Source organism: Solea solea, chromosome 9 (assembly GCF_958295425.1).
Source record: "Solea solea chromosome 9, fSolSol10.1, whole genome shotgun sequence".
Classification (NCBI taxonomy): domain Eukaryota; kingdom Metazoa; phylum Chordata; class Actinopteri; order Pleuronectiformes; family Soleidae; genus Solea; species Solea solea.
In genome coordinates this window covers 5,260,555-5,274,576 of record NC_081142.1, presented here as the reverse complement: position 1 = coordinate 5,274,576, position 14,022 = coordinate 5,260,555, and the positions used below count along the sequence as shown (strand labels likewise).

At 41.1% G+C, this 14,022-nt stretch overlaps 1 protein-coding gene across 8 annotated transcripts in view; it reads left to right on the top strand.

Annotated features, from left to right (window-relative positions):
- Positions 1-8,036: 8,036 nt before the first annotated feature.
- tcf3b (transcription factor 3b) overlaps positions 8,037-14,022 on the top strand; it is a 30,817-nt gene continuing 24,831 nt past the window's right edge. For 5 of the 8 annotated variants that reach the window (XM_058639207.1, XM_058639203.1, XM_058639205.1 and 2 more), the window contains exons 1-3: positions 8,038-8,592; positions 11,642-11,738; positions 13,905-13,977. In XM_058639207.1, coding sequence (XP_058495190.1) covers positions 11,664-11,738; positions 13,905-13,977 — 148 coding nt within the window. In that variant the 5' untranslated portion in view covers positions 8,038-8,592; positions 11,642-11,663. Of the gene's footprint in view, positions 8,593-11,641; positions 11,739-13,904; positions 13,978-14,022 lie in introns of all 8 variants that reach the window. The other 3 variants (XM_058639206.1, XM_058639204.1, XM_058639209.1) reach the window with 2 other exon arrangements.

The window sequence follows — 14,022 nt, the reverse complement described above, 5'->3', positions numbered from 1 at the left end:
CTCCAGTCTCCCTCTCTCTGTAACTTGTATTAACTCTTAAAGTCACTCCTTGTTTTGCAGTTGTGCATCTACGCCGGTATCGCACTTTAATTCAAATCACTTAGTGCACACAACACGTTACCACATACACTGTGTGCGTTTTATGTAATGCTCGCATCGATCAAGAGCTTTGTAATGAAGTAATTTGCGTTCACGGGTGGAGTGGAAGGCCTTGTGCCGCGCGGTATAAATCTATCACGGTGATGCCACTAATAGTGTTTTATTTCTGATTCTTGTCCCAGAGGTCCAGATTGCAACCCCTGGCTTGTCGTCCTCTTGTTTTTCTCTGTCCATCCCCCTGAGGTGATCCTGTGGGGTGACAGAGGTCATAGAACAGCTCATTAACCCCACCCCAACAGCCCACACATTGCTGCAGTCCTCACTCCCTCGCTCCACACACACATTATAATGCTCCACTAATAGCAGTTAAGTCGACTTAAGCCCACTCCTTGAGCAGTTTGCTCTCAGGCCTGGGACATGTATGTGCCTTGCATGTCGACTCCATCTTAACATGTTTTCGTCGTGAATGTGATGCGCGGCAAAAATGCATTATCTCTATATGAAAAATGCTCTGCGTTGGCCTTTTTCCCTGAAATGAAACCGCATTTAAACTTTTATTGCACTATATATCCACACATATTAAAGTAGTATGAGATGTTTGATTCGGTTTGGTCGAACCTGTTGGCCAGATGTCTCTGGGCCTCCAGTCATTAATTGTTGTGTTTGTGAGGTATCTAAAAACACAGTGGGATATGGTGTTATTTTCCATGTTCAGACATCATTGTTGCAGTCAAAACATATTGGATAAGAGGAGCAGCAGCACCTCAGGGGCTGGGAGATGCCTGGGAGCTGTTGTCTGTTGTCTCTGGTGGTATTATTCCCTCAGTCTGTGCATGCCAGTGTGTGTGTGTGTGTGTTTGTCTACATGCTTATGCGCAAAAGGTGTATTTGTGTGTTTTTTTTCTTCTTTATAATCTCACTCTTCTGTGCACAAGTGCGCGCACGCCGTCGTCATTAAAGCTGGCGGTAAACGAGGCTCTAACTGCCCTCACAATGAGCCGATGCAGACGGGCTGTAATGTAAAGAAAACAATGACACATGCACACTAGCCTCATTTTCGGCGGCACACACCTTTCTCTGGGGATATAAAATGCCCCTGCCTCTGCACACCGTGGGACATGAGTTTCATCCAAACTAGCTGCCGTCCTCAATAAAGCCCACGTGAGCAGTCTCTGCAGTATAGATTTCCACTTCCTCTAAGGGTATATTTTGTTCAGATCAGGTGTTTAAACTGCTCAATATGACAATAATTAGGCAGCACAGAAGACGTGTTCTTTCTTATGTTGATAAGGGACGTTGACCTTTAACCTGTGCGCCCCTGTAGTCCCCCCCTCCTCTGCGGTACACCCGTCCCATATGCCCTCGGCCAATTGCCCCCCCGCCGCCCCCCTTCTTCTTCTTGCTATGTCCAACTACCATCAGGAAGTATAGAGGGGGGGATTGGACAGGCTTGGAGCTTTGCCTGTGGCCATCTCTCCTCCTCCCCAGAGAACAGAGGACTGAGGTGCCTTTAAACCACTGCGGCAAAAACCCTACCAAAACCCTGCAGTCATTAATATGCAAAAATGCAAATGAGTAGGTAATTAAGAGCTGGAGCTCTCTGGAGGCTCTTTGATTGCTAATGAATTCTAATCTACAAAGAAAAGGGGGGAGGGGAGGAGAAAAAGAGATGAAAGAAATAAAGAAAACAACGAGAGAGAGAAAAAAAGACGAGCTTCAATTCACGTTTTGTAATATCCATAAGTTTTCATATCAGATTTGTTTTTATCCGGGAGCCATAATGTGAGTTATTACCTCAGGTTTTTTTTTTTTTAATACAGTTACTCAGTGACACATGTGCGCGTCGGGCACACTGGGAGGAATATAAATGTTTAATAAATGACCCACAAAACACGCTTCTATCAAGTTAGGAGACGGGGTTTGGTTTGTATTTTTCCGATTAGCGAACAAACAGCCGTGGAAATATGATAACACGAGTGACGTGAATATCATTAGGGAGAGATCTCCTCGGTTGTGACACAGTGCAGCAATTGTGCAGATATTGCTAATTAGAGGAGAAGATGACAGGCGAGCAGACACTTCTGACCAGTGGCTACCAGAGAAAATAGAGGGTCAGATATCTCAACAGAGTGTTTCTTTGCTGCCGTGGCAGCTGTGTGCTGAATTAAAGGAGATGTCATTTCATCACTTCTGTGAGCCATAACACATCCCCACTTCCACTCTAACTCATTCACTCTCTCACTCACACGCACACACACACACACACACACACACGTATGCACACATTGCTGTTATTGTTGTTGCAGTGCTCCCACTACATCAACAATCTCTGCTTCCCTCCCCCACACAGGCTCACATCTATCTCCCTTTCACTCCCTCTCTTCCCCCTCCTGTCCTGGGCAGCACTGACATGCCTACTTCAATTGATTTAGAGTCAATTCAGCTTCTGATCTGATTGTTATCATGTGACTTTTTGCACACCTCCCCCTCAATATATGACTAGTCTATTATTTCCAGATTGGGAGAGAGATTTTTTTTTTTTTCTATCTCTGTCTGCTCGCTTCACTCTCTGTTTCTTCAGATCTCTCACCTCCCTATTCATCTCTGAGACACCAGTAACACCCCCATATCATCCACCACTGCCGTCTCTACCTGTTCTTCTCAGCTGTGCAGCCTGGTGCTGGTTGGTTTCCCGACTGCCCGGCTTTGTAAACAGGAATCTGGTGTTTTTTTTGTTCACTGTACCTGAAGCGTGGGTGGCAGAACAGGGGCACCCATGCAACTGCACAATAATGGGAATCCAAGATGGCAGGGAGGGGTCCCATAAAATCACCAGAGAGAACAGAGGAAGGCGGCATACAGGAAAGCCATTGTGAAATGAGAGCAGACAGAAGCAGCGAGGATTGTTGATTTAGTTTTTCCTTTAGTAAATAGATTGTTGATTTGCTTTGTGTTTGTCTGTCTGTGTTGGATCCAGTGTAGAGAAGTGTAGTGTTTGGGAGGATTAATGTCATGGACAATCCCTCAAACTCATTTTCTTTCTCACTGTGGAGCTCTGTGGGAATTACAGATTCGGGATAAGGGAGACAGACTTTGTGTTTTCTGCTGATGATGGTCCCATTTCCGAAGGAAGTTTATATCAGGGTTTATTGTGTTCTTTTTCAACGTGGACTGTTTGGAAGTTACACCGCCCTCACTTGCTCCCAACAATTGCTCGGTTTCACTCATGTTTTTCCAACTACTATCTCTGAAAGACGACGGCGTAACCTTGTGGATTATGTCCCATTTAAATCACCCATCCTCCCTCTCGCTCTCTCTGCTCGGCACATGTTTTATTGTTGTTTAACATGTTGGAAGTCGGTGTGAGTTTGGGGTGTTTTCTGCCAGGCGAGCTTGTAGTAGAGGGAAGGAGCCTCGACTTGACGAGAGTCAGTTTATCATGAGCACAGAGAGCACAACAGATAGATAGATTCCCCGTGTCTCCTCCCCTTCAGCACAGATAGACTAGGAGCATGGGCACTCAGCCAACACTATCAATCTATCCGCTCCTACCCCCAGCCTCTAACTCTTATTGGAGGACAGCTTCCAAAGGGGCAAGGAAGCATGAATCATAGCCCGGCTATGAGAAGCTGTTATGCCTCTAAATACACGTGTTGTGTCTGAAAATCACTCCGTTACTCTGCCATTAATGACAGACTCACCGGTGATTGTCACAGACCTGTAACAAAGTTAGCATTTAGTGTGGCCGAGGCTGTTCACAGAGAGGGATTGTTGGTCTTGGCCTAGTTTTCTTGTCTGATCAGAAACCTGTGCACCTCTGCCCTTCCCCCACACCCAAACCTAAGCCTCTACAATTACAGGCTGTGAGGGGCTCAGTATGGAGCGAGGTGAGCAGCTTGCCTCGCCAGTGAGCTTTGTGTGCGTTATGCCTATACAGTATTTCTACGGGCTTATCGTGGCGTGTGATATAACCTGGCGATGTGGTTTGCCTTGCATGACTGGCTTCATATGAGCAGAGCAGGACGGCGGCACCGGGTGATAAACGTGTGTAGCGTTTGTGATGTGAGGGAGTTGAAGTTGACAACAAACACTGAGCCCAGCTTTGAGGCGCTTTCTGATGGAGATTACAAATTGCTAGAATCAAAGGTGTAACACATGTCATTTGTCTATACTCTGATGCCCCCCTTTCATTTTTTTTCCCCCCCTTCAAAGCATAGCGGATTAAAAAAAAAAAACTCCAATAATAATCCAAAGTGGACCATGAAATTAGAGCATATGATTACACCTTATTACACTCTGTTGTTCCTCGCGTGTGGATTCAGAATATGTGTACATAGATAAATATTTCATTACATATGCACAAATATATGACTGATTAGCACTAATGTGTCAAACATATGCTAATTCTCCGTGTGCATCTGTGGTTAATTACAGATATGAAGTCAGGAATGGCTCAGAGGAATCACGGAGGGCGTGTGTGACAGCATCCCTCCCCACTCGGCCTTTAACTGTCCATTGTACTGTGAGTGTACGTTGAGATTAGAGATGACACGTTTGTGTTTTTATGTCAGGTCCCAGCTCTGAGGTTCCTGTGTGGCACATTAACCATGTGAGACCAGGGACAATGAAACATCATTTTTTAACATAAATATGTGTCCATTAGGTGTGTTTTTTTTCTTCCACAGGTGAGTGTAACATTTGTGACATTTGTTTTTTTGTTTTTTTTATTGTGTCACGCACTGAGAATACGGCAAAGACATTATCACAATCAAATATTTCCAATCTGTTTGTTATAAAGTGTAGCAGCATTTACTGGTGAATATTTCCCTCACCTCACTCTTTCCTTCCAAGCGTCATTTAGTTTGTCCACTGTAAAACCACGATGGTCCAAACCTCGGTAGAGCTGATATACATACATAAATAAGTAAATCATTAAAGAAATAAAAGCAAAACAATAATTCATACTATCAGGTCATTGCACACATCAAAATAAAAATGAAGTACAACTGTAATTATGATTGATTTAAATATGTTTTAGTCATTTTGATAATTGCAGATTATGTACTTATTTTACACAAATATAAAATTAAACATAGTAAAACCTGATTTTTCCCTTGGCTACAATGAGAATATTAGAAAATATAGCTGTAATAATATTGATATTGACCACACACATACACACACACACACACTGTCTTGGGCGATAACTCATTTCAGCTATAACCTGTTGTAACCATCCGATGTCCTCAATGTTCATCAAGACCCTCACTCTCTCCCCTCTCTATATATGTATGTTTTTTAATTATTATTCTTTTTCTTCCGCCCCCCCCCCCCCTCCCTCTCTTCTTCCTGGCTGCCCTTGTACATGCTCTCCATGTCAGACCCAGCTGTTACTACAAACTACTTGGAGGGCTTACAAGCCTCATTGCTAATACTGACAGAAGCACTATTCTTACTCAAGGCCTAACGTCTACTGGAAAAAGCGAGAAGATGGGAGATTTTCTCTGCCTCGCAAGAAATTCAATTTCCCATGCAGATGCTTCCATCTGTTCAAATCTAATCTTTTGATTAATACATTCCTCAATGAAAGGATGCCAAATAGGTATTAGATAAATAACTCAAGATGCCCTTTCTTTGGTGCTTATGATTATTTTTTCTCTCTCTCCCTTTGATGCTATGGCTGTCCTTTAATTTTGTGTGCATATGTGAGTACCTGTGTACATCTGCGTATGTGAGCACGCACATGGTATGTTTGTGAAGGTATTTATGGCCCATATGTGCATTTGTTCCGAGCAGTAACCCCATTACATTCCTAAGACGGTCCATGACACTAATTAATGTTCTGTGCCGAGGCTTTTCCTTTACCCCGGGGGACACCCAATGGATTATTTACCTATACGTCCTATTGACAGCAAATCCCCTGTCCATTTGGTAACCTCAATGCAAATAGACAGTTTGAGGCATTAGGGGTGTATGACAACAAAAGCAACCACACAGAGTTTGCATTTGTTATCTCTTCATTTTGTTTTGCAGCACATGAGCATCCTCAAGAGACACTTGAGTCAATGTAGCCTTTGTTGAAAGTAATAACTGTACTTTTGATGTTTAAGACATATTTCTGTGTTGTTGTTGTTGTTTTAAATGTGTGTTTCTCTGTTATATCATCCGTGTTTCTGAAACACCGTGTGTAGAACACATGCATACGTTGGAGAGGCTGTAGACAGGAAACAAAAAATGAGTCAACTGAACTTTCTTTCTTCTTCTGTGACAAGTTTTGTCCTCAGGTTACAGACAACAGCTGCCTAACACCTACAAACACTTTCAAGTGGAGTGTGTTTATTGTGTGGGTTCGTGTGACAAGTCATGCAGGTATGAGGTGTGCATGTGGAATAAAGGGAGACAACACAACAAACATAAGGGTTGCCTCTCTAAATGAATTAGTTCATCATCATCATCGTCATCTTTACAGAGATTTAGAAGCAGCGTGTTTGAAATGTGTGCTTGTTTCTCGTGTTCTGGACACAGCATTTTTGCATTATAGATATATACATTTCCGTGGATCATCTGGTATGGTATGCCCACTCTGTCTGAACTGTTTTCTCTGAACTCCCCCCCCCCCACACACACACCCACCTCCTCCTCACCCCACCCCCCACTCACTCTGTGATCCTATACACTCCACTCTGCTCTGGAGCAGGCAGTTACAAGCGGTTCCTAAGGGTGTGTTGGTTTTATGTTTGCCACATCATTCACAAAGAGAACGTGGCCGCGCGGAAATCGGTGATTAATAACAGATTTTGACGGGAAGTTGGTTGGAAAATAATATGGAATCTAATATCATTCTGATCTAACCCAAGTCATTTGATTTGACTTGATTGATCATACACTGTGGGAAATTCCTTTTGTTTTACAGCAGCAATAAAAAAAGATAAAAATAAGAATATTATTAAAAACACAAGCCTCGACTGCTGTGTGGAAAAAAGGCAGCCCAAGAATGTGTTTGGCACATTCAGTTTCAATTTTATAGGCAAATCATTTAATTGATAAGTTAAGATAATAGGTTGCAAATCAATCACAGATTATTTTTAAAAGCTTTCAGCTGAATAGACACAATTTAATTTGTGTTGCTACAACTGATTTCACAGTGTGATGGCAACAGAAAAATTACACCTTTATACTAATGACTAATACATTTATGGCACCGTAGAAACTTAATTATTCCTTATTTTAAACAATGAAAAAATAGCATTTACTGCATTATTATTATTAATATTATGACACAACATAACCAACTCTGAATCAATGAACCCTGTGTCCCAGCAGCACTTGCAGCTTCTCCCCTTAGATGACACCTCTACACACCGGTCCTCTGATAATTTGATGGCATCCTGTGGACCGTGGCTTAAAAAAATACAATTGCAGAACTATTTAAAAAAAATATCCCAATAGTTTTCTCTCAATAGAAAGTAGATAGATGTAAAACAATATTAATAATAAAGATATTCATAATAATAATAAAGCATTTAGTACATTATGAGCTAGATATACAGCAAGTGATTAGCATATTTGTTCACTATGCATCGCCTACATTTTCTGAAAATGTAATTTTACTTTAGATTTGCACAGTTGTTTGCTATCGTATTGAAAATAAAAAGATCAAAACCGTGGACTGAGACAGTAAAATTCTGACAAGCGGACACAGCAACTACAGTAATAAAATGATGTCAGCGGGCATGTTGGAGCCCCCTTCCGCCAGCCTCCCTGAGCACACAGGGAAAGTGAGCGTCAGGAAAAAGGGGAGACATTTTTTTTATTTACAACACGTGATTGGTTGGCGTTGCTGTCAGTCAACTGAGCGCGCGTTCCCATTGGCTGAACCCCTTCGCATTTATCGTGCCATCTCGTCGAGCTGCTGCTGTGTAATCGCAGGTAACTTTCTTTCGGTAGCCTTCCGCCGAACGACCTAGTTCGCACAGCACTCCGGCATTTTTAAGTGTTTACGGATACAACACGGTAAACCGAGCTCAGGGGTGAGACTTACCGTGTTTTTCGACCGCTTTGAGACGTAAAAGCCGCGTCCGTTCCTCCGTCAAAACAGCCCTTCTCTCATAGGCGTTTGAAATCGGACACCGCTGGCGTTGAGGCCCTCACATTTGTGCGGAGGGATACGTTGTTGCGTCTGACAATGTGGACGGAGGTGGTGAAGATGTCTACGAGAGAAGAATGAAATCATCTCAGTTGTAACAACAAAAAAGGGGAGACGCGACATTAGTTGCTATAATAGATTTGTTTGCACACAGACTTGTTACGTTGAAGCAAACACGTGGGCGCTGCGTGAAAAGCGGGCTTTACCGGGACAAAAGGAAAACGTCCACTGTGCTCCAGTGCGTTTCATGCACTGAGATCGAAATTCTCTTGAAGTTTTATGTTTTTTTCCCCCTCGCGAGTCTCTTTTCTTTTCACTGTTGGATATCAGACACTCGGAGAGGAGAGGTAAAAACACACTCTTTCACTTCATGTTTCGGGCAAAGTTGCATGATTTGGTCGGCTGTCATTGACACCCATTTCGACGCCTGCAATTTTCGAAAGTTTTTTTTTCTTTTTTCGGGGGTGAATGTGTGGTTACAGCGGGGGATGTTAAGTTTTTGTCTGGGTTTGAGGTAGCTAGCTAAGTGTGTGATGGTCTCCCTGTCGACCACGGAGGAGAGGAGGAAATTACTCCTTTGTTCTGCAAAAAAACAGACTCCAATAACGTTAAGTGTTACTCCTGCTTTTGAACAACGAGCGTTATTTTGTTTTTCCTCCCCCACCGTTTCTGGCTATAAGCTGAAAACATGAAATCTTCACGTTGTGTGACGTTGGCGAGCATTTAGCTAAACTTTCTGTTGTTAGCTAAGGCGTATTTTTTTCCACACAAGCCGTAAACAAACTTCATATAATAGTTTGTTTTTCATAAACACACAATTTGCCAGTAGAAGTGGCCCTTTAAACGTCCCTCTGTGTAAGTGTCTGGCCACCAGCTAGACTTTATTTTATTACACATTTGGCAGGAAATTCCAGCTGCTCCCACCCCCACCGTCTCCACCACTGAACTCCCTCATAATGCTCCACTTGAACCCTAATGTGTGGAAGAAAGAGCTCGGTATTTGTTGCATTAAGTTTGGAGCATTGCTCTTTATTGTGAAAAAGGATTACCACCTTTACCGTTACACTTGTGCTCTTTTCACTGGAGAGAGAGAGAAAAACACACACTAGATAGAGGGAAATATGTATATGTTTTTCTTGGTTGTGTGTTTGTTTTTTTTGTTTTTATTTAATGTCATCATAGTTGAAAAATAAATGGTGAATGGATTTAGTTGTCAGCAGTGGCTCAGCTCACCCCTGGATGTGGCCTAGCTTTACATGATCAAATAATGCTCTGCTCACATCCTTTGGTGCCCCTACATGTTTATTGTCATTGTTATAAACCGCTTCAGCCAGAGTGGTTATCATCATCATTATTGTTATAATTATAATATATAGTATTGTGCCTGGCACAGGACATTAACATCCGCTCCTGTTGGGCAGTGTTGAATCAACAGTTGAATATTTTCTGATAAGTGCGGCAGCCTCTTGTTTTTATTCCAGTTGTAACAGCACGGATATAAACACTTCTTGTATATGTAAACGTTCCTCATCTGTAAACATCCGAATTTGGTTTTTAACGGCAAAAAAGTGGCAGCCTAATTTGTGTGTGTGTGTGTGTTTTTTTTTTTAAAATCGCATTTTTAATAAACATTGCATGTTTGCCTGGGTGGTAAAAACTAAACGTGGCCCACTTATGTTTTGAGAAGTCATGTTTTATAATATGAGACTAGTTCCAAACAAAATCCAAATTTGTTTTTTTAAAGTAAATTGGATCAATGTAATCTATTTTAAATGTTGAGATTTTTGGTGAAGCTGTGTAGAGGTTTGTTTACAGCTTCATTGTGAAGAATGACCTGCCTTCTCTGCCTTGTGTGGGGTGACAAAGACCCCTAATCTGCCTGCTTCAAATATTGATCCAGCAATAGCTGAAGATGCCATTTTGTTACATTAAGCCCCCTCCATGTGCTCTACTCCATTCACTTCCCTGGGTCAATCTTATTTGGTAACATTAAGTTTATTTTAATGGAGTGTTTGACCCAGTCAGTGCTCCACTGTCTGGCCTATCCAGAAGTTTTCCAAAAGCAGTGACAGCCATGTTCTGAGCCTATTCACACATGGAGCGATGTGTTGAGTGTGAGTTTACTTCCTTTCCTTGTCTCAAGGTTACATTAGTAATGCTCCCCAGAGTTGGAGCGGCACTCTTTGTCTGTTTGACACAATCAAGAGTACTAAAGAAAGGGTGTTGCTTTTCAAACATGTAGAAATAATTATATTCAAAAAAATCTGTTCATCTAAATACTTTTGTTTTGCTTTAAAGTGGCTGTTAATTTGTTTTTAATTTCTTCACATGAATCCAAATATTCTGAGTTCACTTTTGTTAATGTCCTGAAACATGTTGTAGATCTTAAGACCATCTTTTTTTCTTTTTTCTTTTTTTTTTCTTCAATAAATTGCATCAATTAATGATAGTTCTGTGTTACAAAAGAGGCAGTAAAAGCACACCACCTGTTGGTGTCCAAGTGCCTCTGTTTCTCCAATCACTCCCCTTACCACTCTTTCCCTGTGAGGCTTGCAGAACCACTGCTCAGCATCAGAGAGCGGCCTTAGGCTTGTGTTGGAATGCAAAACACAGGGTGAATCCAGTATTCATGCTCACTGTGTCATTTGACAAGGTTCTTTCTGAGTTGACATATGGTAATTTAGTAATGACGTGTTTACATATAGTCATTAGCTCCGTCTTTCACCCCTATTTCCTTGGGCTAACAATAGTCCTAATTATGTCTCTAATTGTAAATGTAATACATTCTCTTTTATGTTGCAATGATCGACATATGGTTGTGTTATTCGCCATGGTTGCGTAAAAATGAAAGACAATTCTTTCAGTCATTATTTGGTACTGATGTGACGAAAGGCAATGCATTCGTCATTTCATGGCGGTGTCGTTTGAAGTGCTTGGAAGGGAAGGCAGTGTCTTTTGAGAATTAGCAGTTTTTAGTAGACCGACCTAAAACGTATGTTGTCTCTTTTCTCTTATTGGACCGTATTTTCAGTGTGGTAGGAATTTGAGCTTTACGTTTTGGCCAGCTAATCCTCAGTTGATTTGGTTGAACTCACCAAATATGCAATATTTTTCTTTGACTTGGATACACATATTTTGCAATTAATTATTTCGAGCATTAATATCGGAGTTGCTTTTATTTTTGAGAAAAATGCACTGGTTGCTTATGGGAAACTAACGTGCTACACATGTGAATTATCTCATGGGTTAATAGAAGGCTTGTGATATTAGCACAGCTAGAGTAGTTTGAATCATTCATTTCCATCATCCTCCTTGTTCTTTTTGAGAACTACATGTAACTTCTCTTTGTGCTTGCTAGTGCCATTAAAATCCTGTATCTGCAAATTTCTCTCGTAGGGATTATTAGAGACTGAAGGGTATGAACGAACAGCAGCCAAGAATGGCTGCAGTGGAAACTGACAAGGAACTCAACGACCTCCTGGATTTCAGTGCGGTAAGAGAGCGGGAGAGTAGTCCTGGGTTGTTATGGGTGGCAGTGGTAGGTGGGTGGCACTGGGAGAAACAAGCTAAAGAGTGCGATACAGGTCTGGAAAGAGATGGAGGTCTGAATGAGAGAAGTGGGTGGAAAGGTGTGTGGGAAGGGAAGCTTACTTTATCAAAATCTGTGACAAGTCACTTCAATATATTGCTATCCCTCATTCTCAGCGTGCAGTGCTAGTACTGATTCAAAGCATGGCAGGTAAAATGTTGCGTCAACTCAGGGTGAATGGTGAAAACGATACAGATTTTAAACATAGGTTCCTCACTTACGTAGGTGATGGAGACCTACATCAACAAGGAAGTGTACCCATACTGTAATGAAATGGCCCCTACTGTCAAATGTAAATAGAGAATATGGATTGACTGTAGGAGATGGTGGAATTAATTTCACCTTTGTCAGTCTTGTTTACATTTTCTGTTCAGGGGTGATAATGTGATGTGTGATCTGTGTTGAGCAAACAGCCACTACATCTCTTCTTGTCATATTTTTAGTCTTAAGGAAAACATTTTCAGAGTGAATCCCCCCAGACATTACCTACAAAGTGAATAGAGGTGTTCTGTTCACCTTTTATTTACCTGTGTTTCACTTTGCCCTGAAGCCTTTTGTTGAGCTTTATGCTAACATAAACAGCGCAAACGCCCAATGGAGCTGTTTTAGTTGTTTTTTTTCCCCTCCAAAATAAAACAAACAGTTGAAAGAGCTAAATTGCCAGCGCTGGAAAAATGATTAAACATCATGCACAACAGGTAGGACTAACAGAAGGTTAGAAATTATGGGCCTTTACAGAATGACATACAAGTTGATACCAATTCATATATTTCCTTCAGCCCTTCACAAAAACACTGTCTGTAAATTTCCAGGTTCAGTCGTACAAATGTATGAAATAACCAATTGATAATGGCTTCAGTTACAAGAATAACAGTTTTAGAGCAGTTTTTATTTAATACTTATGAAAGTTTACTTTTTGGTGTACAATGTACATAGCCCAGATAAACATCTGTCTTCAGCTAATTATTTGCTGATTGGCCGATGACCATTAACAAGATTAATAATAAAGATAGCTGTGTGCAGCCAATAAATCTGTTCATCCCTAGTTTTTATACTAGAACCCAGCAGGACTCGCTTTATTTTTAGTTCCTTTTTGAAATGCAATGATGTGCATTGTTGGTCGAGCTCTGCGACAAGGACGTGTTTGAATTAGAGTAGTCGTATTCTCCATCACATTATTGGTATTCACATGAAAATTTACTCCAGAAAGAGGAGATTTTTTTTTTGTTGTGAAGGGGGTTTGTGGGTGGTTCTCAGCACACATTTGGGTTTGCGTTAGAAAAGCTCCAATTGACCAGCTGCCAGTTTGAATCAGCAGATGTTTTGTGACAATATGACATTCATAATATGGGTAAAGAACCGTCAAACGCCGTACCAACACATTTCCGTCTCTTTGTTTATTTGCTCGTCACAGAAATGCTCGTTAGACTGGACGTTGAATAAAGCAAATTATGTTTGAGAGGTCTGTGATCAAATGTGGAAAAAGGATGTTTTTGTATTTGTTTTTTGGACGTTATGGTTTTTTTTTCTTTCTTTAGATATGGTAGTTGCAGATTGTTTCATGGTTTTCTAGTTACTAGAAAGTGTGCTTTGTACAGTAGAGCTAGTCACTGAAATGATACCACACCACAGACATTTAGGCCACACTGTAGCCTCATGGTAAAGCCCACAGTAGCTTCACCCTTTGAAAGTCGTGCCCCCATCATTTGAAGTTTAAGTACTGTCTATGTCTGGTTTCATATGTCCCAGATATGTAAAGGTTGAGCTTCAGTATGCTCTAAAATAGTTATGCTTCAGTATTTTTCATATAGAAAAACCAACTGACTGTATGTTTTTATAATCTGGTATTTTGCTAATGAGGACTTTGAATGTTTATATCTCGATAGTCTTAACTAGCTGTTTCTAACATTTTTGGAATAGGTAGTGTTTATTTTCAACCAATGTAAAACTGAAGCAGCCCACCACTAAACAACACATGTATGTGATTTCATTTATGGTGGAAATAGGATGTGTGAAGTGTGCCACCCTTTGATTTATTGCTCACAGCATATTTCCTCCTCTGTCTTATAGATGTTTGCACCTCCTGTAGCCAATGGCAAGAACAGAACAATGACACTTGGAAGCACTCAGTTTAGTGGATCAGGTAAGTTTTTCATCTACTTACAAGTCACGCATTTTTGTTGTCAGT